The following is a 25,752-nucleotide window of genomic DNA, read 5'->3' as shown; positions in this document are numbered from 1 at the left end:
ATGGTACTAGTTCCGAGGAAATACGAAGAAGAATCGGGAAGGCAAACACTGCATTTGGAAGACTCAAAAACATCAGGCAACTGAAAAACATCTCCCTCAAGACAAAACTGAACGTGTACAAAGCAACTGTTATCACCATCACAACATATAGCAGCGAAACATGGCAAATTACCAAGAAAGATACACAAAAGCTGGATGCATTTAATCACAAATGTTTGAGAAGAATGTTGGGAATAACATACAGAGATAGGAAGATGAAAGAAGAAGTCAGAAAAGTTACTGGACAAGGCACCCTCTCACAAATAATCTACAAAAGAAGACATCAGTGGCTGAGATATGTGCTGAGAATGTAAAAAGAACGCTTACCAAATACTGCCCTTGAATGGAAGCCAGAAAATGCAAGAAGAAAGAGAGGAAGACCGCAAATAACATGGAAATGAACAGTTCTGAATGACATCAGGCACCTCAACATGAAATGGGAAGATTTGGAGAGAAGGGCAGTTGACAGGCAAGGATGGCAAATGTGCAGCAAAGCACAGGATGGACTATGGTCTAAGGTAAGCAGGCTTCAGAGCCATCATTCAAACACCCATGGAAGACCGTTATGTGAACACTCAGGTGTCCACTGGACATGCATACCTTTTACATCAGCGTTTTCTACAGAAGGACATGAGAACAAGTAGCTGTTGCCAAGTTTCTCAACACCTCTTACTAATGCAAGGCAAGACATCACTTTTTTAGGAGCAACACACAAAAAAATACTCAAACAATTATTTCATCCATCTATTCTATATGGTTTCTTAGACTGTGCTCACCACTGTAGTATCTGGGCAGCTTACCGTAGGGCATTGAGCTATGTGGCTAACATCACCATATATTGTTTGTTCCCTCATCCTCTACCCAGTGGGAGAAGTGTGAGCAGTGCACTGTCTTGTTTTGGTAGGTGTTTTTGGGGAGGCTGGTTGGATTTTTTGTTTGTTTTGGGGGGAGTGGGTTGTTGCAAGGAGTTTTGGTTCATTTGGTTTGTGTTTGTGTTGGCTAAGTGATGGTAGTTCTGCATTTGTTCTGTGGTGTTCTGACACCCGCTTTTCCCCGCGGTGGTAGCTGGGGCTCATGAGCTCACAGTGCTTCTAGCAGTTTGTCATAGCAGTGCCGGAGCAGATTCTTTCCTAGAACAATGGGGTGGGTTGGGGGGAAAGCATGGTTATTTGTGTCATTCACAATGATTCCTGTCAATGCAGTATCTTGGAGTCCAGCTGCACATCAGCAAGCATGCCATGCACGCACGCACATTTATGTTAGAGAAGGCAAGAAGAAATGGGTTTTGCACTTGGAGTGAAAGGTAGTAAGGTTTGGGATGGTCCTTATATTCCTTAAATGGTCTTTAGATATCTGAGATGGCTAGACGTTTTGAAAATCTATAAAAGAAAATGAATTGCTAGGCTGAGACTCCGTATACCAAGCTTCAGTCCAAAGTGAATTTTTATGACAGAGTTATAAGTCCCTAGGAAAAAAAGAGGGGGTATTATGAAGGCCAGGCTGAAAGGCGTGTTACTTAATATCTAATGGGCACCATTATGAAATCTTAATGAATGTGCAAGTAAGTACTACCCAGGAGTGATTCCCCAATACAAAATTATACCAGATCACAAATTTGCCATTTTTTGGAATAAAGCTGAATATGGTTTTAATATACAGTATATAAGGTGTGAAGCTTAACTGCTAATCACAGAGGGCTGGATCATCTTGTTCCAAATTAAAACTTGTGGGAGGGGGCTTTTGGGGTGAAAATCTCATGCAGATTCTCTCACTCCATGTCACTGCCATTCCTCACATGGAAGATGGCATTAGACCCACCTACAAACCTGGAAGATTCTTGGGGACTGCCAGGGCATGCATGGGAAGGCCCTGCGACTCAGTACTGCCTCTGGTCCCTGGTTGATCATCTGGAAGGATGGCTCAGTAGTTCCACACTAACAGGGATGCTATAAAGATCAAACCACAGAACTGGTGTGGTGCTGTTTTAGTGGTACATTTACTTTAGTCAGGAACTTTGAAAATAAACTAAAGAATGTCTGGGCATACCTCTCAAATGTCTCTCATTTTAAGGGACATGACTCATTTTTGTTCCTAAGTTATCTATGTTTCATACAAATGGGATGTCCTCTTACTTTTATTATTAAAATTATTTACAACAAAAACAAAATAACATGAAACAGAGATTATAAAAAGAGTTGTTTATGAGAAAGGAACAAATCCTTCTGAATTGTAAATTTCCTATATGAGCTTTTCTGGGGGATGTGGGGGATCTCCCATCATGTTGAGGCTTTGTTGCACACTGTGTCCCACCTTTTGGCTTAGGAAAGGTGAGAGGACTTCCATAGAGGTCTTCTCTAAACCAAAATGGAAATTGACCAAGTTAGATTGACAGCCAAGTGGTAGATCTCAAATACATGAGAGTAAAAAAAGAGGAGTAGTAGTGATAGAGAGTCCTGCTTTTTTGCCTTTTTGACCCTTTCCACTAGTTTGGTAGGAAATCCAAACAATCTACTCCTATTATTTGTGCTGGGCAGCAGGCTTAGGGAAGGAGGAGGTCATATGAGCTCAAAAAGTAATTTGTGTGTATTAGGAAATGCCCCCTAATAGCACTGAAATGTTAAAAATATATTATTTGCTTGATTTCTCTCATATTATAAGCTATCTACATAAAGAATCCTTTGCACCATCCCATGATATAATACTAAAACACAATGCTTCTAATGGTTTGTGCCTCAATTTACGCAAGTATACAAAAATGTTAATTTACAATCTACATTTCCCCTCACTTAAAGGCTGTTGGCAGGTGCAGAACAGACACAGATGTTCTCAAATCCATAATCTCCCTGAAAAATCTTGTTCCTTAATCAGTAGTTAATATTCTGGGATTAATCTTCTCCAAATGAAGCTTACAAATGCAATTCAATTTAAACAAAAAACTTTTCTGCTCTGATCATTGCTTTACAAATACGTTCAGCCAAAAGGTAACAATTTTAGCATGTTGGATTCTCAATTCTAGCATGTCCAGAGTTCAGCTACTAGATTACCAATCATCCAGATTTCTCCTGGATACTCTTAAATACCTGCTATGGCATCCTAGCAATATGGCTAGCAGACCCAAATTACTAAAGCTTGGGAAGCTAGCCACTGTTATTATGTTAACATTTTTGGGGGGTTTTAAAAAATGAATTGTGAGCATCTGATGATATGGGTATGATGCTACAAAACATCTGGTGGTTATGTGGCTATGGGGAGCTTAGCAAGGCATTCCAAATAAATCTAAAAGGGGGGATGGTTCTTTTAGGGCAGGATCACTAATGAAAGTCCCTAGACCAAGTCAAGTAGGCACAAAGGCACTGAGTGTAGGGTCAGCTGGAGGGCATTTGGTGTACCAATCACTTGGTGATGGGCCTTGACTCTGAGTTTCATACAACAAACATCTGTAGCTTGCTATGACAGAGTGTGGACTAGGGGCAGGGCACTAGACTAGGGCTCAGGAAACCAGGGTTTTATTCCTTGTTGTGGCTCTATATTGCTGGGTGACTTTGGGCAAGTCACTTCCCACTCTGTACCTAATTTTCCCCATCTGTAAAATGGGGAAAATTATACTGATCTCTTTTGTAAAGTGCTTTGAGATCTAGGGATGAAAAGAACTTGACATTACACTTTTCAGAACACCACTTCATTGCTAAAGATACCTTTCATTTTTAATGGAAACAAAAAACAATTAAAAATGGAAACAGATAGCACAAACAGTATCCAAAGAACCATCACAACAAAAACAAGCTAATAAAAAGTAAGTCTGAAAAAGAACCCCGAGTTGTTAATAATTATTATTATTATTAACATTTATATTGCACTAGTGCTTCAAGGCCACACCAGGTGGGACCCCATACTGCCTGCTGTATAAACACAAAATAAATGATAATCCCTGTCCCAAAGAGCTTGCAGTCTAAAAGACAAGACATAGCAAGTGGAGGAGATAAAAAAGTGACCCTGGGGAGGGGAAAGGAGGCAGTGGGACAGGGGAATAAATGTAATGGATGTGGTCAATTCTCAGTCAGTCTGTAGCAGAGATCACAACTTGCCACCTGCCTAGCTGCTATCAGGTGTAGTTAATCCCTTCTAAAGTATTTTAACTGCTAAAAGATTTTTAAAAATACATTTTAAGCACTGGATCATGCTAATAGTACTTAGCTTACAGTAAGGGGGCAGTGCAGAGCTCCCCTGTCTCAGGGAGAGCACTGCAGCTTGGAGTACAGGGCAGCTCACAAACTGCTCCACCTTTCTGAGGGATGTAGGATGCTCCCTTCCCTGTATGCCCAGCATGCATTCATTGCTGGCAACAAAGTAACGGTGGACGCATAGCTGCCCATATTCACCTCCCTACCCCTTCCTTTCCCCTTGGGATGCCACACATTCCACTGAGTTCCGGGGCTGCCATTCTGGCCAACCCTTGCTTTCCCCACTCCAGTGCTCAGCCACACAAGGGCTAGCCACAACCTAGCCTTAAATGATTTACACAACATTATTTCAAATGGCGACATAACAAAAACAGCACCAAACTGCAAGAACAGTACACAGGAGAAAAAAGGATCAGGTTTCCCCTCCTGCAAAGTAATGTAAATTATATGTTCATATTTTACTCACCACCCCCAAAAAAGGGGACATCTGATCTTTTATTTAAAAAAAACCCCGCAAACATGCAGGGGACTGGACTAGTCCTTTCCAGTTCTACAATTCTATGACTCTATGATTACCTGATTTACCCCAAAATTATCCATTAACACCATTTTTTAAAAAATCACATCTTTTTAAACCTCTCTTTTAAAAAAAAAAAAACAGATGTGCCAAGAAGCCAGTAAGAATTCTCTTTTTAAAGGCCTATTCTTTTTGAAGGGCTTATTCCTGCTGCCACTAGAGTCAGAGATAAAATTCCTATCCTTAAGGGTCAAATTTTCAGGAGCTGTAAATAGAACATGGATTTACATCGGCTGAGGATCTGTCCCAGATAGGAGCAATTCCTAAATTACCAGGCAGAAGTTACCAAGCAATCCTGTGATCAGCAATGAACAAGTAATGTGCCATTTACAGTACTGATTGGAGGGTGTGACGGTGCCCCCCATAAGGCTTTATGGAAATAGGTTTACGAATGTATATATGACATAAGTGGAATATGTTTTATGCTACATATGGCACATCTGTAAAAGTTATGATCTACTGAATCTATTCATCCTATTTGTATGCACGTGTCATTATCATATTCGAAGTTATGAATATTCGCTGTATACTTGTTTGATTTTAAATAACCTTACTAAGGCATTTGGTCAGCTTCTTTAGAAAGGAATTTGCAAGTTAAGTGCCCAATCAAGAAGCACTTAACGCACAATGGATCTTGGAAGGCTCCAATCCACATAAGAAGTCTACCTGAGGATATTCAAGGTAGCATGTAAGCAATGGCCGCTGCCTATAAAAACTGAGTCATGCATGGACATGTGACTTACCCATGTGACTCCAAAACTTCATCTTGGAGCTGGAATTTGCTTAGGAGAGAGGAGGGGGTCTCCACCCACAAGAGAAAGTCTATTTAAGCCCGTGGGAGACCCCTCCATTTTGTCTTCAGCTGGCTAACGAGATAGCCTGTCCACCCCCAAGGATACCTGAAAGAAACTGGAACAAAGGACAGTAACTACAGGGGGTGTGTGATTGCTGGACCCAGACTAGAAGGAGACTAGTCTGTAAAAGGAAGCTTATTGGAATTCCTCTGAGGGTGAGATTTTTATCTGCATTACATTTTCTTACTGTCTTAGACATAGACTTGCGTGTTCTATTTTATTTTGCTTGGTAATTCACTTTGTTCTGTCTGTTACTACTTGGAACCACTTAAATCCTACTTTCTGTATTTAATAAAATCACTTTTTACTTATTAATTAACCCAGAGTATGTATTAATACCTGGAGGGGCAAACAGCTGTGCATATCTCTCTATCAGTGTTATAGAGGATGAACAATTTATGAGTTTACCCTGTTTTAGCTTTATATAGGGTAGAACGGATTTATTTGGAGTTTGGACCCCATTGGGAGTTGAGCATCTGAGTGTTAAAGACAGGAACACTTCTTAAGCTGCTTTCAGTTTAAGCCTACAGCTGTTAGGGGACATGGTTCAGACCTGGGTCTGGGTTTGCAGCAGGCTAGTGGGTCTGGCTCAAACCAGGCAGGGCACTGAAGCCCCAAGCAGCGTGGGCAGGGAAAGCAGGGACAGAAGTAGTCCTGGCACATAAGGTGGCGGCCCCAAGAGGGTTTCTGTGATCCAACCTGTCACAGAGGGGTCTGGAACTACTGAGTGAAGAGTTTACTGATTGCCTAAGGAAATTAGCAATTTAAATCTCTTGTTAGCTAAAGTAACTGCTTTAAAAAACACACACAAAATGAAGAGTAAAGAAATTGACAATCTGTCAGAACTTGATTGTTGTATTTAATTGTCAAAATCCTCTTTGTTTTTAAAAGCTAACACTCACAGTATCTGATACTTAGCTGTTTTACAAAGGTAACAAGCATGTTCAAGACACAAGACAGATTGTTCTCTTGGGAGAGGAAAACAAATCCAACACTATTATTCACAGATCAGTGTCTTCTTAGTAATTGACTGGCCCATCATCTGTTGACATTTCTAAGATTTAGCATGTAGAGCAGAAAATGAGCTGGCAAGGAATTTGCCGGGAGCTAAGGAACTCCATTAATTTTATTTTAAAACCTTAACAAATATTCAGTTTGGAGCCCAATCATCCAGCTCTCACTGAGTTTATGGGAGTTTTGCCTGAGCAAGGGCTTCGGTCGATCAAGCCCCCAGCAGACTTCAGAGCTGCATTTTATTAGCCTACTATTCCCTGAACCATTCTACAAATATGGATGATAATGAAACACGTTTCTGGTATTTACAGCACATTCAGGCTTAAGAGAGTGAGTGCTGTTATCAGCTCTCAAATGTGGTTACATTTGGGCTGGCAGACTTCTTCCAGGGAAAGGGTGGGGAGGGGAGGAAGAAGGATCCAATTGTCCCTTCAGACAACCTCTTTGGACATCTTTACAAGGATCCATGTTCTGATCACTTATGGGTGGATCCCATAATGCTTTGAGGAAGAGTAAGTGTGTCTGGACCAAATTCCAACTTGAGTAATAAATCTTTAAATTCCGCTTGCAACTTTAATTGGATGCAGTTTCTTGTTCCTCTTGTCCCAAAGGTTTGTGTAGTGTTGGTATATATGGCTACCATGTCCCATCTCTGAGGCAGGTGCCTTTCAATGATGGGTGAAGAAATTCTTACACTGTACATACAGAGAACACTCCTGAATTCTTTCTGCACCCAAAAGTTTTGTTTCTATGGCATGTAGGGATCCCTTGGGATGAATGGTAGTATACAAATATAAGATATTTCTAAGGGGCCTTCTACCCTGTAGGTCATTCAGCCTTCCTAGTGCCTACACTGGTAATCAACAGTCCTTCGATGGCACTGCTCTGGAGGAAGATCGCAGCTTCCCCTGTGCCTTTAACCTAATATGCAAGCAGAGCAACCGTCACTTTCCTCTGCCTCCCTCAAGAGTTTAGTCAAACCCAGCAACTGCCCCCAATAAGTTCAGCTGCAACAAAATCAGCTGTTACTGAGAAAGAGAATCATAAAATAAAAAGATAATCACATACACACCTAGACATATATTACAGAAAGAATCACTGGGTTGGCACATCACTATGGCCCCAATTCAAATCCCTATTGAACAAAACACTTGAGCATGTGCTTAAATTTAAGCATAGTCTTAAGTCCCATTGGCTTGGACTTAAAAACTTTTAAATCTTTTGATGGTTTGGGCTTATGTTAGTAATAGCATATTATAAGATTACTTTATCCAGATTGTTGCAGGAAAAATCTCTTCCTGCCTGGGAGAAGTACATTTAAAAAGGCATACTCCTCAGAGGAAGATGCTTTGGACAGCGTCGGAGTGTAACCCCAACCGTTCAGTTAGAGGTCTTCTCATGAGGTTTTCTCCCTCTACGCAAGATGGTTGACTGACAAAAGGAAAAGTGCATTTTAACACTGTATTTTAAGCAGAATGCAGGTTTTTAATCAATTGTTATATAGTAGTAGATTTTGAGGAAAAGCACTTGAAGAAGATATTTATTTATCAAACATCAACTATTTATTATACCAGCAAGGGTATAAATGTACAGTGAAACTACACTGTGTATGCATGTTGTTCTTAAAATAGATATGTCATCTTCTAAACTACTATATATAGGGACAGATTGGAATGATTCATTAATTTTTGTGACATAATGACATCTGGTGGACTCCACATGCAGGTAATAGGAAATGTAAAAGCACAAGGAAGTAGGCCGGAGAGAGGCATGGAGACAGACTGAGTTTTGTGACTCTGTGTGGAAAAACTAAATTCACTTGCATCCATTATGTTCTTGATGTAATAATAGAAGCAATTTACTGAAACCTGATACTCCCTGCTTCCTTCAAAACTTATGTGGAGTTACCCCAGTATTGGCAACCCCATGTTTTCAAAAATCATGACTTGAGACCTCAAAAAATCATGAAAGAAGCTTAGAAAATAATAAATTTGGTGGAAGGGATAGGGAGAGGGTGTCTTTGCTTCTGGTTTTTGAGCTTTTAGATTACATTTGGGTCAAATTTTCCAGCTTTTTTCTGCAATCACAAAAGGGCTAAAAATTTACTTTAAAAAAATTAAAACTGAAATTCTCACATAATCACATGACTCCAGGAGCTGGGGCTTAATGCAAATATCATGAGACTCACAATAAAACTCCAAGAGTTGTCAACACTGTACAGTGTAACTGAGAGGAAAATCTGAACCCAGGTAGCTTCTTAGAAACTAATCCAATATTTCTTTATTTATTTTTCCAAGAATTGAAAATTATTAGCCTTGGCAATGTTCTATGTACTATGTACTATGGCAATGTACCATGGTGCAGTGTAAATCAAACAGAGCATGACTTTTTCTGATATACCAGATGTATTTGCAGCTCCTTCAAGGTAATGGCTGCAGGATTTCTAAAACTTCTTAAATTCATATTCTTATTTAAAAGCGAATAAACATTATTTAAATACTCAAGAGTGTATCATATTAATTTATTTATTCTTATTCTACCTTAAAGACATGCATTTTTGTTTTTGTCTTTCTGTTTTTCTTGGTGTTTATTGCTCTTCAGTATGGTTTTTGTTTGGGAGAGTTTAGGGGCTAGTTAGAAACTGGGGCCCCAATACAGAACCACTTAAGCAGATGCTTAGTCTAAGCATCTGCTTAAATCCAATTGATTTAAACTGGAATTAAAGTATGTGCTTCAGGTCTTTCCCAAGTTAAGGTGCTTTCCTGAACTGGTGTCTTGGCTATGCTCCTATCTGTGGAGGGTGCTTGAATAATGATTCCATGTAGCCTTGTAACTGACTACTTTGTTTTTAAAAATTTAATTGTCTTTTTTTCCTTTTAAGTGAAAGCAAAACAAAGGCAAGCACTATTTTGTCATAAATAACACTCGTTAGGATTTGAACTGGAATAGGATATATCTACGCTGCCCAAGCCCCCCTTTCTGTCCACACACAAATCAGTCCGATTTGGATCAGTAAGCACTCAGGACCCAGTTCGTAGGACCCTGTTAGTGGGGTGGGTCAGACTCAGGTTCAAGCCCTGTCATTTTGCACTGTGGATGCAGGTCAAGCCACAGACCCAAGTCAGAAAGTCTGCATAGTGCAGTGTGGACATGTTAGCACGGCTGTAAAACCTGGGTCCAGCATCTGTAAACCCAGATTTACAATGCAGTGGTGATGGCAGGCACTCAAATGCTGGCTTGGAAACACCAAGTCCCCAAGCCCAGGTCCCACAGGCTTGGGTTTACAATACAGGGTAGACATACCCTTACTGACCCTGCAGACACTTATGCACTGTGACAAAGTTCCTCCTCTGCCTTGGTGAGTCCTGTGCTTATTGGCAGATTTGCTCACCTCAGAGATTCACATCAGCCCTTAGTTTGGCCACTTTTGCTAGTGGCTCAAACCTGCCATTCACTCAGCTAACCTCATCACTGGCCAGCATGGGGAAAAGGAAAGAGAACAATCCCCACAGTCTCTGCTGCTTCACCTAGTGGGTCGGGGGACAGGCCAGGGACCTTCCCCTCTGGTGGGACCCACAGTCCAGGTAAACTCCTCCTGTATCCAATAGGGAGTTGGGGGGATGGAGGGAACCCGGGCCCACCCTCTACTCCGGGTTCCAGCCCAGGGCCCTGTGGATCACAGATGTATACAGTGTTTCGTGTAGCACCTATGTGATAGCTACAACCCCTGGGCTACTTCCCCATGGCCTCCTCCCAACACCTTCTGTATCCTCACCACAGGACCTTCCTCCTGATGCCAGATAGCATTGGTACTCTTCAGTCCTCCAGCAGCATGCCCACGCCCACACCTCTCAGCTCCTTGCGCACCCTTCACTGACTGAAATGAGGTCCTTTTTAAACCAGGTGCCCTGATTAGCCTGCCTGTCTTAATTGAGTTTAGAAGCTTCTTAATTGGCTCCAGATGTCCTAATTAGCTGGTCTGCCTTAATTGGTTCCAGCAAGTTCCTGATTGTTCTGGAACTGCCCCGTTACCTTACCCAGGGAAAAGGGACCTGCTTAACCTGGGGCTAATATCTCTCCCTTCGATCACTCTCCCATAGCCATTTGACCAGACCCTGTCACAGCACATAAACAACGTCATATACGTGACTAATCCCCATGTACTCCATGGACCTACACACAGGAGTAGAGTTAAGTACATGTGTAAGTATTTGTGGAATCAGGGCCTACAGGTCAGATTTTTAAAGTCACTATTTAGGCACCTCACTCCCATTGAAATAAATGAGTTGGGTGCCTAAATACCCTTAAGAATCTGGTAAATTTCTAAACATGCATTTAATGTAAAGTGTTACCCCAGTATAATTCCAATATACTGCAGGGAAGAAAACACTCACCTACATCACCAATCAGGAGAACAGGACTGAGCAGCTCCTCAGGCAGGGGAAGGTTTCTGCGGAACTCAGTGTGCAGTGCTCGCAGACAAATGCAAGAAGGACCATGTAACTAACCCCAATGTTCTTCACTAGTGAGGCTCAAACACCCAGGCAGCTAGAAATGTGGCTCTATCACCATGCCAGTGCATGCTCATACACATATATTTTGGTGGCATTATCTATCTAGCTTCACTAGAAGAGCCACATTCCCTTCCCTCACTCAAGATGGTAGATAAGCCAATTCATTTTTTAAATTATTCTAAGATTTTTTTAAACTTAAAATAAATCACAAAAATATGAGGCTTCCTCTTAGGAGTGTGTATATGGAGGTTAGCCTTCCCTTGAAGGAGGTATTCTGCGGGGGAGGGAAGTAAAAGAGATAGATGCTTACAAGCACTGTTGAAGTCATATACTTTGCAAAATGCACCTTATCTGCACAATCAATGCAAATCATATACAGGATCGAGATGTTTACTGAAATCAAGTGCATCTGTAAACATCCATTTTAGGAGATTACTAACAGGTTTAATGGAAATAAATAAAGCCATGTGTTTTACATTAAAATGAAAATGTGACCTTGTTTACATGACAATCAAAAGTCTCAGTGGTATTTTATTTTGTCTTGGTACTGTTTTGTGATTCATAACTAAAAATCACAAGATATTATTCCTTTCTCTCAACAGCTAAAATTCCCTGCACAGTGCATGCTTTGTCATTAAGCTATACCATCATACATGTGCTATTGACTATTGCTTTGGATTGCTCCAGATTTTAAAATACATATTATTGTCATCATTTGGCATCAGGTTGTCATTTTTCAAACCCACCATTTTGCAGCAATCCTGTTGACTAAAAACATCATAGCTGTAATATTAAGTTGTTTAACCTTTTTATCTATCCAGGATAGTTACAGTGTTTAGGAGAGATTATTACACAAAAAGCCCACCCCTAGTTCAAAGATCTCACAGTGTCCCATTGTTTTTTGGGGAAGTTCTATGGACTGGGTATACAGGAGGTCAGCCTAGATGATCACATTGGTCCCTTCTGGCCTTGGAATCTACGAATCTCCTTGTTATTAAGCACCAAGATTAAGAATATGAGGCACTCTGTGTTTAAATACATAAATAGACTCAGCTAACTTAGCACACGTGATCTGTATATTACTACTCAGCCATTTCTCATAGTGCTAAGTATAAGATATGCAGCCGAAAAGGAAGTATGATGCCATCTGCTCTTTAAAGTTATAATGGGATATGTGAAGGAGAAAACACAGTGATATGCGTTCCTCTATAACTAGTGTAGCTGGAAAAAATCATCAGATTTGCAAAATTACTGAAAAAGCTGTTTCATACAAAGAGCACGGCATATATGTAATGAAGACCATAATGCTACTTACCAACACATCCAGAATAAATATTTCACAAAATGCTAATACAAGTTTCCATAAATAGCTATGGTACTTTAAAAATAAATATTGCAGTGTTCAGTATCATTATAGCTAATTATAATGATTAGACTTTGCATATAATAAAACAATTTAGAAAACTCAGGACAAGAGAGGACTCCTGGGGGATCTAAGAAAACTAGGTAAGTGGAAGATTAATTTCAATGTTCACAAATGCAAGGGAACAAACATTGTGGAAGAAGCAATTTAGGCTACTATTATGCATTGCTCATTTCTAAATTATAACCATTCAGGAAAAGGACCCTGACATCATTGTCGGCAGTTCAATGAAAATCTCTGATCAATGTGCAAAGGGCAATCAAAAATATTAAGATATATAAAGAATGCGATAGAAAATGTTACAATGCCCTTATATAAGTCAATCGTTCACTCACTTATTGAATGAAATGTTCAGTTCTGGTCAAGCTATCTCAAAAAAAGACACAGCAAAAATGGAAGGGGTCTAGAGATGGCCAATGAAATGTACAGAGAGGCATGGAAAAATTCGATCTGAGGAGAGTGAAAAGTTAAGGGTAAACTTTTGAAAAAGGCCTGTGACACTCAGAAAGATAATTCCCATTTTCAAAAGTGATTTAGGAACTTGGGAGCCTAACTCTTATTGACACAGTGAGACTTGCATTTCTATGGGCCAGATATTCAAAATCTCATTGATTTCAATGGATGTTAGGCATCTAATCTACTTAGGTGATTTTGAAAATCCCAGTAGTTGTCTATCTTTAGGCACCTAAATACTTTTGAAAATCTGTCCCTAAGTGCCCAAGTCATTTTTTAAAATGGGACTTAGGCACCTATATCACTTAGATGCTTTTGAAAAATTTACCCAAGGGCTGTTATATTCAGAGAGGAGACAAGTAAGAAGTCCCATGACAGAAGTACACAAAACAACGAGAAGGTAAGTAGGCACAAGGGAACTTTCAATTAAATTGAAAGGTAGCAAAATAAAAATAATACAAGGAATTCCATTTTTATACAACATATTGTTAAGCTATGGAACTCATTGAAACAGTATGCCATTGACTGCCAGAGTTTAGCAGGATTCAAAAAAGGATTAGACATTTATATGGATAAAATAAACTCCACATGTTTATGATAAAAGAAAATATTAAGAGGTACAAACTCTCATGCCTTAGGGACCAAGCGAACTGCTAACTGTCTTACTTCTCCTATGGATACACTATTCCATAACTAGCCATTATTTAGATTCTTACACCTTCCTACAAATGGTAATAGCCTCTGTCAGAGACAGGATACCGGACCAGATGAACCATTGGTATGATCCAATAGGGCAACTTAAGCTCTTTGGGGCAGAGTCTGTCTTTTTGTTCTGTATTTGTATAATGACTAGCACAATGGGGTCCTGGCCCATGATTGGGGCTCCTATGTGGTTTGATAATACAAAGTAACAATTCCTATGCCCCTATTTTTAAAAGGGTTTTGGCTATCAATTTCAAAAGAGACTGGTGAATTTGGATGCATCAGTTTGGGGACGGGGGGTTCAACTTGAGACACCTTAAATGTAATTTATAGCAAGTCTGCCCACTGGTACTGCTGCTTTGACTGATTGTGTAACTTTTCTTTATTGTGCTTTTAAGTTTATGTCAAGCATGCTCAGATCTCTGGAGCTTAAATATTGAGTTTTAAAATCTAAATAAAATAGAGGGGCCTGATTTTCAGAAGTGCTGAGCATCCTCAGAGAGACTGGAGCATTTAAAGTGACTCAAGTTAGGCACCCAAAAATTAAGACACCAAAAATCGCTAGTCACTTATGACAATTTAGGCCTTTCTGACAAAAAGGCTCTACTTTCTCTATGATTTTGCAGTTTTTATTTTTTACATTAAAATAGTTACAATACCCTTCACTAGAACTGAAGGCGAAGTTACTCCATTCATGAAGCTGAATAATCCCTGTTACACACAATTATGAAAAAATTAATTGTCTCTCCAGTGATCATGCGCACACTAAATACCTTTGAGTCCTGTTTGCATAGAACTAGCAGAACCAGTCACACCAAATAAGTATGGTGCAGGGCTGGAAAGATAATTATAGGCTTCCAAACTTGAATCATTAACTAAACAAAGCCACCAAGAAAAACAGGTGAGCCCTCAAAGGTTGTGCTCTCGAGTGTGTTGAAGATATGAAGCAAAGCCACAGGTGTTACCTTGGTTTGGGAAGTATTTCAGAGTACTTTGTTGTTGAACTACTCCCCCGTATGCAAAACCATTAGGAAAAAGAAGTGGACAGTTACTAGAGGAAGGAAGTGGCATGCTAGCCACAGTTAAGAAATCATCCACAAATGTCATGAAGCTAATTTAAGAGGCATGGATCCTCTGGTCATAGCATGGAGTCTGAGCCTCAAATGGGCTTTTAAAAAGTTTTTAAGAAAAACAAAAAAAGCCAGGACTCCAAGACAAATGGAGACAGACACTATCACGTGCTACCATGACAGGTTCAAAAGTGTCTTCTGTAAAGAAGTTTTCTTCAGAGGTTACCACACCATCTGAAAGACCTCTGTAACACAATTAATATTTAAAACTTTGTTATTTCTGTTTTCTCCAGACATGAATGTATTGACTACGCGTCTTATACTTGATATGTGTGAAATACTAGCTGATTATCCTTGTTGCTATGCGGTCACTTTCCTGAGGCAGGCAAAGTGAAGTCAACGTGACAATACAGTTTGCTGATTTTAATTAAGGGACTGGAACAGAGAGTCCAACTTCAGTGCCAGCAGAGCAAAGCCATGCCAAGGCAGACTTGGCACATTGGGTTAAAGGGTCATATCAGAAGCAATACCATTCAACATCAGACCAACATAAATTCCGAAACAATATAACTTAGCCAGAAGTACAGTGCCTGATGACTCTTTGTCAAACTTAATTAACGTTAACCGTCTTGCAGTTGATTTGCAAAATTTTCTTTATGCCCCACTTCTTTTGTGCTTTCTGCAATCAGGACAGTCTATTTTAGTAGTCACCTTGTTTACATTTTAAAGTGTTTATAATGTTTTAAGAAACACAAAAGCAGAAAATTAACAGGGATTTAGATGCAACAGATGAGCACTGAGATTAATGGGAGCAGAGTTAGGCCAATGCTGAGCAGTTTTGAAATTCCACCCTGTATGTACTTAAAAAAAAGAAAGAAAGAAAGAAAAAGGCGAGAGCAACATCATAACTATATGAAGAGAGTGGAAACTTCTCTGTGGGGCCAGTGTCAGATCATTTTAGACCCAACATTTTACCTCCCTTAATGTTTCCTGTTTGATCAATGTGTAGTTCCTGTGGACTCTTAAGGTCATTCTTTTTAAAGGGGCTGCTGATTTTGGTTGCCTCAGTTACTGGTCTTCAGACACCTTGGACCAATGAGAGATACAGCTCTTCAGCACCTTTGAAAAATCAGAAAAGTCATTACCCTTGGTCACCAAATGCTTTTTGGCATGTCCAAATGTGGAATTTAGACACCTCACACAATTAAGATACCCCAGGTTAAAAATTTGCCCTCGTTAGTAGGGGATGAAGCACTCAGCACATTCCCTCTTAGTGTAGGAACAAGCCAGGAGCACTCTGCTCCTGTAATTTTGGGCTGCCAAGCAGACAGACAAGTAAGTCTGCTCTAATTTACACCAGGGACTGCACTGGGCCTACAGAGTAGCCCGGAATCTGGGAGCCCCCTTTACTTCCACTTTTGGGCTGTGACTTCTGTGCTGCACTTCTTGAAAAGCAGAGCACAGAATCTGGCCCACACAAGACAGACAACAATACGTTTAAACACAAAGTATGTGGGGACAGACAGGATGTACAAGTTCCACATCACCACCCAGGAGGGCAATTCTAGGAGAATAAAAAGTTGGAGAGGGAAAGGAAACATGTCTCCTCATACCCTTTACTGCTTGTGCCAGTGGACAGGGCTGCAGATGCGAGAGTGGGGAGAACAGATCACTCAGACCTCGGGAGAGTGACTGTCGGGACATAGAGTAGCAGCCGTGTTAGTCTGTATTCGCAAAAAGAAAAGGAGTACTAGTGGCACCTTAGAGACTAACAAATTTATTTGACCATAAGCTTTCGTGAGCTACAGCTCACTTCATCAGTTTCCACTGAATGCATCCGATGAAGTGAGCTGTAGCTCATGAAAGCTTATGCTCAAATAAATTTGTTAGTCTCTAAGGTGCCACAAGTCCTCCTTTTCTTTTTGTCGGGATATAAGTTCTAATAAATCCCCTGACGCAGGGTATCATGGGAAAGTTGTAGAAAGGTCACTGGCCTGCTGCAGAGGGAGGTGGGAGTGTTGCAGAGCGACCCCCCTGCACTCATCCCACAGAGGCAGCTCCTATCCTGGAGAGAGGCTTGGGGCTGGCTTTGCGCTCGGGGCATTGTGACCCACTCCTGGCCACCTCTCCATCATGACAAAATGCAGCTGGTGGTTTAGGAACCACTGTGCTAAAGGCTGAACACTGGATTTGCTGTTAAACTAATTTTACTGTGGCAGTTAATTCAGTTGGGAAGTTAGGCCAGCAACCCAAAGCGTCAGCGCATATCTAGCAACCATCCCTCATTTCCAGGCACATCCCTCAGTTCAGTCCCCAAGTTCCACTCAAGTTTAGCATCCCCGCACTTTTCCTGGGCTTCCCACCGGACACAGGGGCACAAGAAAGTGAAAGTATTGGAAACCCATCTTCCTCCCTCCCCCCCCCCCGCATGGTAAGTGTCCGGTGTGTGAATAATTTCCCCGCGTCCCTCATTTTGGCTCTTGGTGCCGCACCGAGTCAGCCACCCAGCCACCCCCGCCGCGCGGGGCCTGGGCGAGAGTTTCGTGCCCGCGGCTCTGCAAAGAGTTAACCCCGGCAGGAAGCGCTCGGCAGCCACACTTCCTGCGCGGGGATCTCCCCAGCTGTCACTCTTCCTCGTGACTCGCCGCCTTTTGCAAGGAGGAGTCGGGAGCGGGAGCGGGAGCAGGAGCGCGCCCGGCTGTGTTTACCTGGCTCCTGCAGAAAGCAGCCTCCCTTCCCGCCGGGGCGGGGCCAGAAGCCCAGGTTGGGAGCCTCGCTCTCCGCTGCAGCCGAGCAAGACGTGTCAGGGCTGGGACGCCCTGCAGCAGCGGGGTGAATCCGGCTCAGTTCCTCACGCTCCTCGGAGAGCCAGCATGCCCGCCGTGGACAAACTCCTCCTGGAAGAGGCTTTGCAGGACAGCCCGCAGGTACCCGCCCCCCGCCTCTGTCTAATCGCCGCTCCTGCCCTTTCCCTCCGGGGAGCACCCCCGGAGCCAGCCTCGGGCTGGCGGGAGGCGCCTGGGCGGCGCGGCGGTTCACAGGCCGGTGCAGGGGGGAGGGTTGTTTTCACTAATCCCGCCGTGCCATGGGGCTGCTCTGGGGCTAGCCCTGCTCGGCGCCGTGCAGCGCCGATGCCCGTGACGCACCTGCAGTGACAGCGGCGTGAAGGCCACACGGGATTCAGCAGGCCCGAGCCAAGGGGGGGGCCCCACAATCCAGGCTGGTGGTGTGGGGCCCGGGTGAGACGCTGAGCAAGAACAACAAATAGTAATAATAGGAGTTAGTGTCAGACCGCCTTGTGCGTCTGCGGCTCCCAGTGTGCGTGAAGAAAGGTGGGTGGGGCGCACGCCACCATTTTACAGATTGGGAAACTGAGGCACGGCAGGGGTTAGGGGGTTTACAGCGGCCTACGTGAACGGCGTCTTTTTGCTGTGGGGGCAGGGAAGTAGCCACCCAGGAGCAGGCTGAGGCGATTCAAAGTGGAGGAAATTAGGCCACCTGTCACAGGGGGAGGACTGCGGGGGAGGGTTTCATAGACCGTCTGGGAGGGGTTGGCACCTGGGATGAGAAAAGGGTGCCCCGCCCTCTCTTCTCTGTCAAACTATCCCCTCCCTCTCACTAGTTGGATGTGACTGTGCTGGCTCCAAGGCTTTTCCAGAGGAGGGACCCATGGGGGGGAGGGCAAGGTGTCAGCCTGCGACATGTCTTAGGCAATGGTGCTTGAGGTGCATGTGTACTTAGCCAGCCTGCTGTTGGTTTCCCTAGCTCCTCTGACCAGAGTGGTGAGAGACTGCAGGGCTTATAAAACTGGGACACAATATTGTTTGTTATAAAACTGAGAGAGACACCAGGGCAGTCACTGAAAACAGGGATGTTCCTGGGTTTTAGGGACACAGTCGCTGTGTGGATTCATAGCACTAAATCCACACTCTTACGGCCCTTTCCATTTCCATCCACCCTTCAGGGGCTGGAGAAGAATTTCCTTGTATTAGACTAGATCTCTTCCCTTCTGTCTAGCATACTCTAGACCACACAGTGATCTCCAGGCTAGGCTAGCTGCAGCCAATGCTACATCCTTATTGGAAAAGCGAACCATGGACCTGGGGAATGCTCCACACAGAGGAGAGGCTAGCAGGTGCTCCGTATTGATGGTGAGAGGGAGAGATGGGTGAGAAGGAGGAATGCTGAGAATTGGGGGTGAAAAGGGGGGTGAAAAGGGTGGGGAGGAGAAAATTGGGGAAGGTAGGGAGATACTATGGGGGCATAGGGAAACAGAAGTCAGCGGGAGGAGTTTATGGATGGGGAAGAGAGGGGACTTCACCAAGGGATGGGAAGAGGGACACATGTAGGAAGGTGTGTGTGTAAGGCATGATGAAGAAAGAAACAAAAGGAGGTGGCCGTATGGGGAGGAAAGAAAGGAGGACAGGTGTGATTGGTAATTAGGAGAGAGGTAAAGTCCTAGATCCATGGCAAGGAGGAGCAGTAGTCTCACCAGGATGGACCTGTTGAGGCTCTGTGACCCCATTCTACCACCACCCCAAATTGGCTGGTCCTAGACCAGCAGGAGGAAGGAAATTAGTGCTGGGAGGAATCAGAGCCCCCTTCCTTTTGATACAGGGGGCACCCCACAATTTAGTGAACTAGAGTAGATTTATTATTAATATTACTTGATAGTTATGGTGTTTACATCTCCAAGGCTCAATGCAAGTATTAATTCTGAATAACTTTATACAGCCACTAAGTAAACTCATTTTCCTGTTCCATCAACACCATCTCACATGATTAAAAATTTAACAAAAACTGAAAGCAACCAAAGAAAGCACAGACTAAGGTTTGAAAGTCTCCCCAGTCTTTAATGGCCTGAAACAAAGGAGTTTAACCCTTCCTTTGCAATCGGTAGAAATACTGGAAGAGTAAAGACTATATAAACCTAAACCTTTGCAGGATACTTCTCGCTTGATTCCTTCATCATTTGTTGTTTTATCTAGGTTTCTGGAAAAATAATTTCACTTTTCCATAATTGCCACATGGTCCTTATTTTTGTAATAATAAATTAATTCATTTATATAAGTTTTTAATTCACAAAATTAATTACATTTTCAATATAGTAACTTTTTGCATGAAAGAGGCCTGATTCTCCACTGTCTGTTATTCGTTTGTGTTGTGGTAACACCTAGAAGTCTGTCATGGACCAGGACCCCATTTTGCTAGTTGCTGTACAAACACAGAACAAAAAAGACTGCCTCTGCCCCCAAAGAGCTTACTGTCTAGCACCTCTATCGTAATTTATTCTTTTACAAAGTGGGCCTGATCCTCTTTTGGTCTGTACTTTCTATAGTCATTTTCAGAACAAAACAGATATAAAACCATTCCTTTCGGACAAGGTGCCAGGCAGTGGAGAATTAGGCATAAGTTATTTATTAATAAGGTTTGCAAAGCTCACTTTCTCTCCAAGAGTAGTGAAATTATATCTTCATTGTCCCCAAGCATTATACAAAAAAGCCCCCACCTAATGAATGTATTCCATTTAAAGTGTTTGACTGCAAATTAGGAGACAGATTCACCCAAGTAGCCATCCTGAATTCAACACTCACTCATGTGAAGACCAGATTTGGCCCCATGTTTCCAGCAGCAAGAGTGGTGGCATGATTAATGAAGCCTCCACAGAAATGTTAAAAGGTTATGTTTGGATTACCATGGTTCACTGGTGTAGCTTTATCTAATACGCAAGAATTTGACAAAACAGCAAAAAGGAAACTACACATCTGTTTGTTAGTTGCATTGGTTTAAAATAGTGATTTTAAAAAGAAACATCATAAAGATTTTGAACTTCAACGTCCAAACTATTTGAATCATTTATAGAGTTTATTATTTTTGAACAAAAGTGCTAATAACTGAGGCCAAGATTTAATGAATAAATAAATGGGTACCTACAATTAAGTAGCTGACTCCATATTTAGGCATCTGAATAAGTAAAGCTGGGATTTTTCAAGGAGCCTATGCTAATTTCAATAGGATATAGGCATCTAAGGGCCATCTGTGCTCCATATTATGTAAATATATACTTAGGAGGCTAACTTTAGGCATCTATTTTTTGAAAATCTTGGCCTGAGAATTTTCTTGCTTAACATTTCCCATAATTCTGTTGCTTTATCCTGTAACCATGATCCTTTGTTTATTGTGTCTGGTGAATCAGTCTTTTGTCACAGCACAGTATAACGATGTTCAATGTTAGGTAAAAGAAAAGATGGGGTTATAGAGAACAGAAGTTTTAAATTAGCAAAACTATAGTCAGTGATTGCAACAACTCAAATCCAGGTATTTTTGCAAATTAGTATGTGTTTCAATTATTAAAATCCAGACTGGGGCTCTGTCCTGGAAACTCTCAGAACATGGGGTTCCCATTGAAAGGAGGAAGGAAATCAGTGCTGGGAGGAATCAGAGCCCCCTTCCTTTTGGAAGGAAGTTCTGCATGCCAAGGGCTTGCAGGATCTAGCCCTATGTAGCTTTCTGTTGGTGTATTTTGAATTCTTTCCCTCTTTGATTTGTATGTGCTGTTGTTTTAATGAAAACAGTATTTTGCGCTTCTAATGCTCCTTTTTATCCTACCATCTTAAAATTCTTTCCAAGCATCAGTTATCCCCCACAATGTTTCTAAGACAGGTAGTAATATACCCATTTAACATTAGTAAACTTAGGTTTTGTGAGATTAAGTGATTTACCCAGGGTAAGCCAGTACAGCCATGCAGAGTCTAAAATAGGACTTCCAGTCACCTGCTTTAATTACTAGACAACACGACTTTACACTGTAAATAGACACTTCTCAGCACCAGGGCTGGATTAAGCTTTTATGGGCCCAGGTGCCAAACATATTTGTGGTCCCTCATGTAGTCATTGTGGGCTCCAAGTGTGGGCCTGGTGTGGCGATGCCATAGTATACCCGGTATTGAATCTCAGAGACATTTTTCATGTTGATATCACACCTCTGTGTGACTATATGTATTGCCATACACAGCTCCCTCAGCCCCCAGTTTTTCCTCATTGAGCTGTACACCCATGTGGGTTTACCAGTGTCCACAGTGAGCAGAACTTTCATAGTGATCAGGGGAAACTCCCCACAGATTTATCTCCTTCCTCATTCAGACCTTCTGTAGCCATGTCTCCAGTACCACCCTATGTCACCAGTCACTGTATGTGGTCTGAGCCCAATAAAATTCCACAGCCAGTAGATAGCTGATCAATTCTGACAAATGCCTCCCTCAGCTCCCATCCTGCCATTTGAGCAAGCCACTTGCAAACACCATTTCCCCAAAGTGAGGACTTAACCCCTGGGAACCTGAAGTCACCAGCCTTTCTCCCTCTGCTCCCATCTACATGCTAGTCTAGTACCTGATCACCACCACCACTCCCCATGCCTGTTTCCCTTCTACCTTGGACGTTATTCTCCCCTGCAAGCCTGACCTGCTTCCTCTTTCCCTGCTTCCCTTGACATTCCTTTCCTATGGGTGACCTCTGTTCCTTAGGTTAACTCCAGTTTCTTTATCTGCTCCTAGCTTATTGGCCCCCAGTAGTCACAGAGCCACCTGTAGCTTCTCTGGCTACAGCCATGGGGCCAATTGCCAGAGACCAGCCTTAGATAGCTGTAGCTACTAGTCTAATGAGGGGTGGCAATTCCAAGGCTGAGCATGCTTGAACCTTGCAATGGCGGCACTGTGGGCTCTAAATCCTCAGCGCTGGCCCTAGGCAGCTACAGACTCTGCAGTTAGGCACTTCCCTCCTCTAGGCCTTGGCTTTAAGTACCTGAAATGGACATCACCTGCAGCAGAGGCCACCAATTCTCACACACCCCTCAGTTAGCACATAGTCGAGCAGAAAGTGCAGCCTGAATGATTTTGGAGGCTAGAGTTCCAGGGGGTTCCCATCCCTGAGCAGCTGCTCAGCACAAGCTCACATGGCCCCCCTCCGCTGTAGGAGCAGGACCCTGTGAAGACAGTGGAGTTACCCCATGTATAATCAGTTCTGTCCAAAGCCTGTTGAAGTGAGTGGGAGTCTTTTTATTGTCTTTAATGGGCTGTGTATAGAAGCAAATGACCCCATTCTAGACTCTAGGAGCAAAATGCATTCTATGCTGCACTGGGTTACTGTTGTAACAGGAAGGTCTCACATTACCGAGTGAATAAGCAACATCTATAGCACCTAACTTTTTCTGAGAGGCTTCCCACCCAATTAATAAATGTAAACCTGCTTCTCTTACAAGGGCTGAAAATATCAGGTAGTATGATCACAAAAGCAAGGCATTTCTGAATTCAGTAGGAATTTTGGATGTGCACAGAACACAGACAGGACTGGTTCCCGCATGGTTACAAAACTGCAGTAAAGTGGAACAATTTTCAGCTTGTGTGATTGGAGGATTTCCGAATCCATATTATAAGACTGTCCTGTAGAAATGAGGAAAAGTTGAGATGTCTTTGTTCTTTTGTTCCACTCTTCATTTGTGTGGGAAATTTGCCAATGTAACATTTTTAAACAAACAAAATTTTAAAAAATGGTAATGGCTGTTGAAAATACCAATTCCAACCCTAGTTAACACTGGGAAGATGCCAGCATTTGTTGCTCAATTTTATCCTACTTTTTCTACAGCAAATTACAGAGGATCAGTATATTTGATTTGGAAGAAATGAAGTAACAGCAGCCTAAATTGAGCTTGAGCACTCCTGAATTTTGAGGGTGTTCAAATCCGGAAGGCAGGTGCTAGATTCCCTTTCTGAATATTGAATAAATCTGGAAAGGAAAAGCCAATTTCTGCTTCCATGGCTCAGAAGTGGAAATCCTCCTGTACTGTATCTAAAGTTGCTCAGATCCTCTAGTAGAGCCTTCCCTCCCTTACTTATCATTTTAACTTCTGGTGGGATCCACCTACCTCCCTTGCTAGGCTTCAGATAGAGAGGTGCAATGTCCATTTAGTCCACCCAATTCCTTCTTTGGGGGCTGCCAAGCGAGGTCACACCAGCATCCCTGCTCACACCAGCAATCCCTAAGACTCTGGGAAAGTCTTCTGGGGGTGATATCTGGGCGAAAGCCTTCTACTCCTTGGGCATACTTGTTCCCCATTCGCAGTGCCACTCCCATCTAGCAGCCAGCTCTCCATTCACAGCAAGCTGCAGTGCATGGGGTCTCAGCTTCTCCACTCCCCCCACTCCCTTTTATCTTGATAGCTTCCAAGGGAATGCTGGGAAATGTTCCTTCCCTGCTCCAGGGCTGGCTCTATAGGCAGGGAGCTACCGAGGAAGTACAGTTCTCAGGGCCCAGTGGTTTCTCAGCTCCCATGCTGGATCCCTGCTGCTCCAAGGCTCGCTCTCAGAGCCTCCACTTCTGGAGCGCTGGGAGAGGGGAATAAGTGAGTGTTACGGGCCACTTCTGAGCTTGGGCCAGGCACTATGGAGCCATTGGCGCCATGGTAAATCTGGTACTGCTCAGGACAGATGAAATCAGACATTGTCTTAGTCCAAAAATCTCAGCAGAAGTGGTTTGAATCTCTCAGAAGCAATGTAAAATCTCTGCAAGGAGATTTGTAAAGAAAAGTAAATGTCTTAGAGAAGCAAAGGTTATATCCTCCCAAATAGTGATGCTTCTTACAGCTTTCCTAAGACTGTAAAATAAATTCCCATGATTAGCACCTAGATACTTCGGGCACATTAGAAATGCCTAAGATAGGATGAAACACTGACAAGGTGTCAGGTGTAATATGATTATTAAAGTTCTAGAGTTTATGGTAGACAGATGGAACTAATGCAAAGTAATTTAGGGAAGACCTTTTCATTTAGTATCAAACAGATTGGATTGACCAGTTAGGACACTAGCTTTTTCTTTCTCCAATGGTGGAAGCACAAAAATTAATGTAATACAAACGAATACACATGACTAGTCAGTGCATTGCTACACACATTTTTCAAGATCCTACTGCAGTTAGCAAAAAGAAAAGCAGTACTTGTGGCACCTTAGAGACTAACCAATTTATTTGAGCATAAGCGTTCGTGAGCTACAGCTCACTTCATCGGATGCATACTGTGGAAAGTACAGAAGATCTTTTTATACACACAAACCATGAAAAAATGGGTGTTTACCACTACAAAAGGTTTTCTCTCCCTCCACCCCACTCTCCTAGGACACTTTGAATTACCAAGGTGCAGAATGACTTTCTTAAAGAGACACTGTCAAAGTTACACTGCCATCCCAACTTTTTACCTACCCTTTGCTTGCCCAGCGCTAATCCCTGGCCTTGGTTTTCTCCTTGGCACATAGCACTGCAACAATGTAATTTGCTGTCCTTGGCAATTCCACTGAAACAAGCCAAGTGGATGCATTTCTCCAAGATAACACAAGTTCTGTTTTCCTCTCTGCTGCTCCTCCGCTCACAAGAACAAAACAGAATGGCAGAGTGAAGAAACCATGCTTACAGATGCGCAGCACTAAGTGAATATGTATGACTATTGTCACAAGCCAATATACTGCTGTTGGGTCTAATTTTAAGTCTACCAGTTTTGGCAGTGTTCTTTTAAAAGTTGTTCAACCCAGAAGCCTCTTGAGATGTCATAATGGAAGATAATTTGTTTTATTACAAGGGGAGCTTTTAATTCATTCTAACCGTAGAGAAATAAAATTAGCGATGGTATTTTGACCACAAGTCCTTGGCATGGCTTTGATTACTGTAATCAGCAAAAGGAATTTCAGGATTTGTAACATTCCTGACTACACTGAAAGGAGTATCTACTAATTAGAGCAAGAAGGTGTTAGTCAGGAGGACTCTGCCATTGCTTTGCAGTGTAAACTTCCAATCACATCACTTATTTGTGCATCAATTTACCCGTCTCATTATAGTGATCAATTGGTATGTTTTTTTATATTGGATAATATAAAGAAGCTGT

General features: G+C 42.4%; 1 protein-coding gene across 7 annotated transcripts in view; it reads left to right on the top strand.

Moving 5' to 3' along the window:
• Positions 1-17,431: 17,431 nt before the first annotated feature.
• Positions 17,432-25,752, top strand: part of APPL2 (adaptor protein, phosphotyrosine interacting with PH domain and leucine zipper 2) — a 95,246-nt gene continuing 86,925 nt past the window's right edge. For 5 of the 7 annotated variants that reach the window (XM_077828795.1, XM_077828787.1, XM_077828802.1 and 2 more), the window contains exon 1: positions 17,561-17,754. In XM_077828795.1, the coding sequence (XP_077684921.1) occupies positions 17,701-17,754 (54 nt within the window). In that variant the 5' untranslated portion in view covers positions 17,561-17,700. Of the gene's footprint in view, positions 17,755-25,752 lie in introns of all 7 variants that reach the window. The other 2 variants (XM_077828778.1, XM_077828823.1) reach the window with 2 other exon arrangements.

The sequence above is a fragment of the Eretmochelys imbricata genome, chromosome 1, assembly GCF_965152235.1.
Source record: "Eretmochelys imbricata isolate rEreImb1 chromosome 1, rEreImb1.hap1, whole genome shotgun sequence".
Lineage (NCBI taxonomy): Eukaryota > Metazoa > Chordata > Testudines > Cheloniidae > Eretmochelys > Eretmochelys imbricata.
Note: the sequence above shows the minus strand (reverse complement) of the source record. Positions and strands in the feature narration are given on the sequence as shown.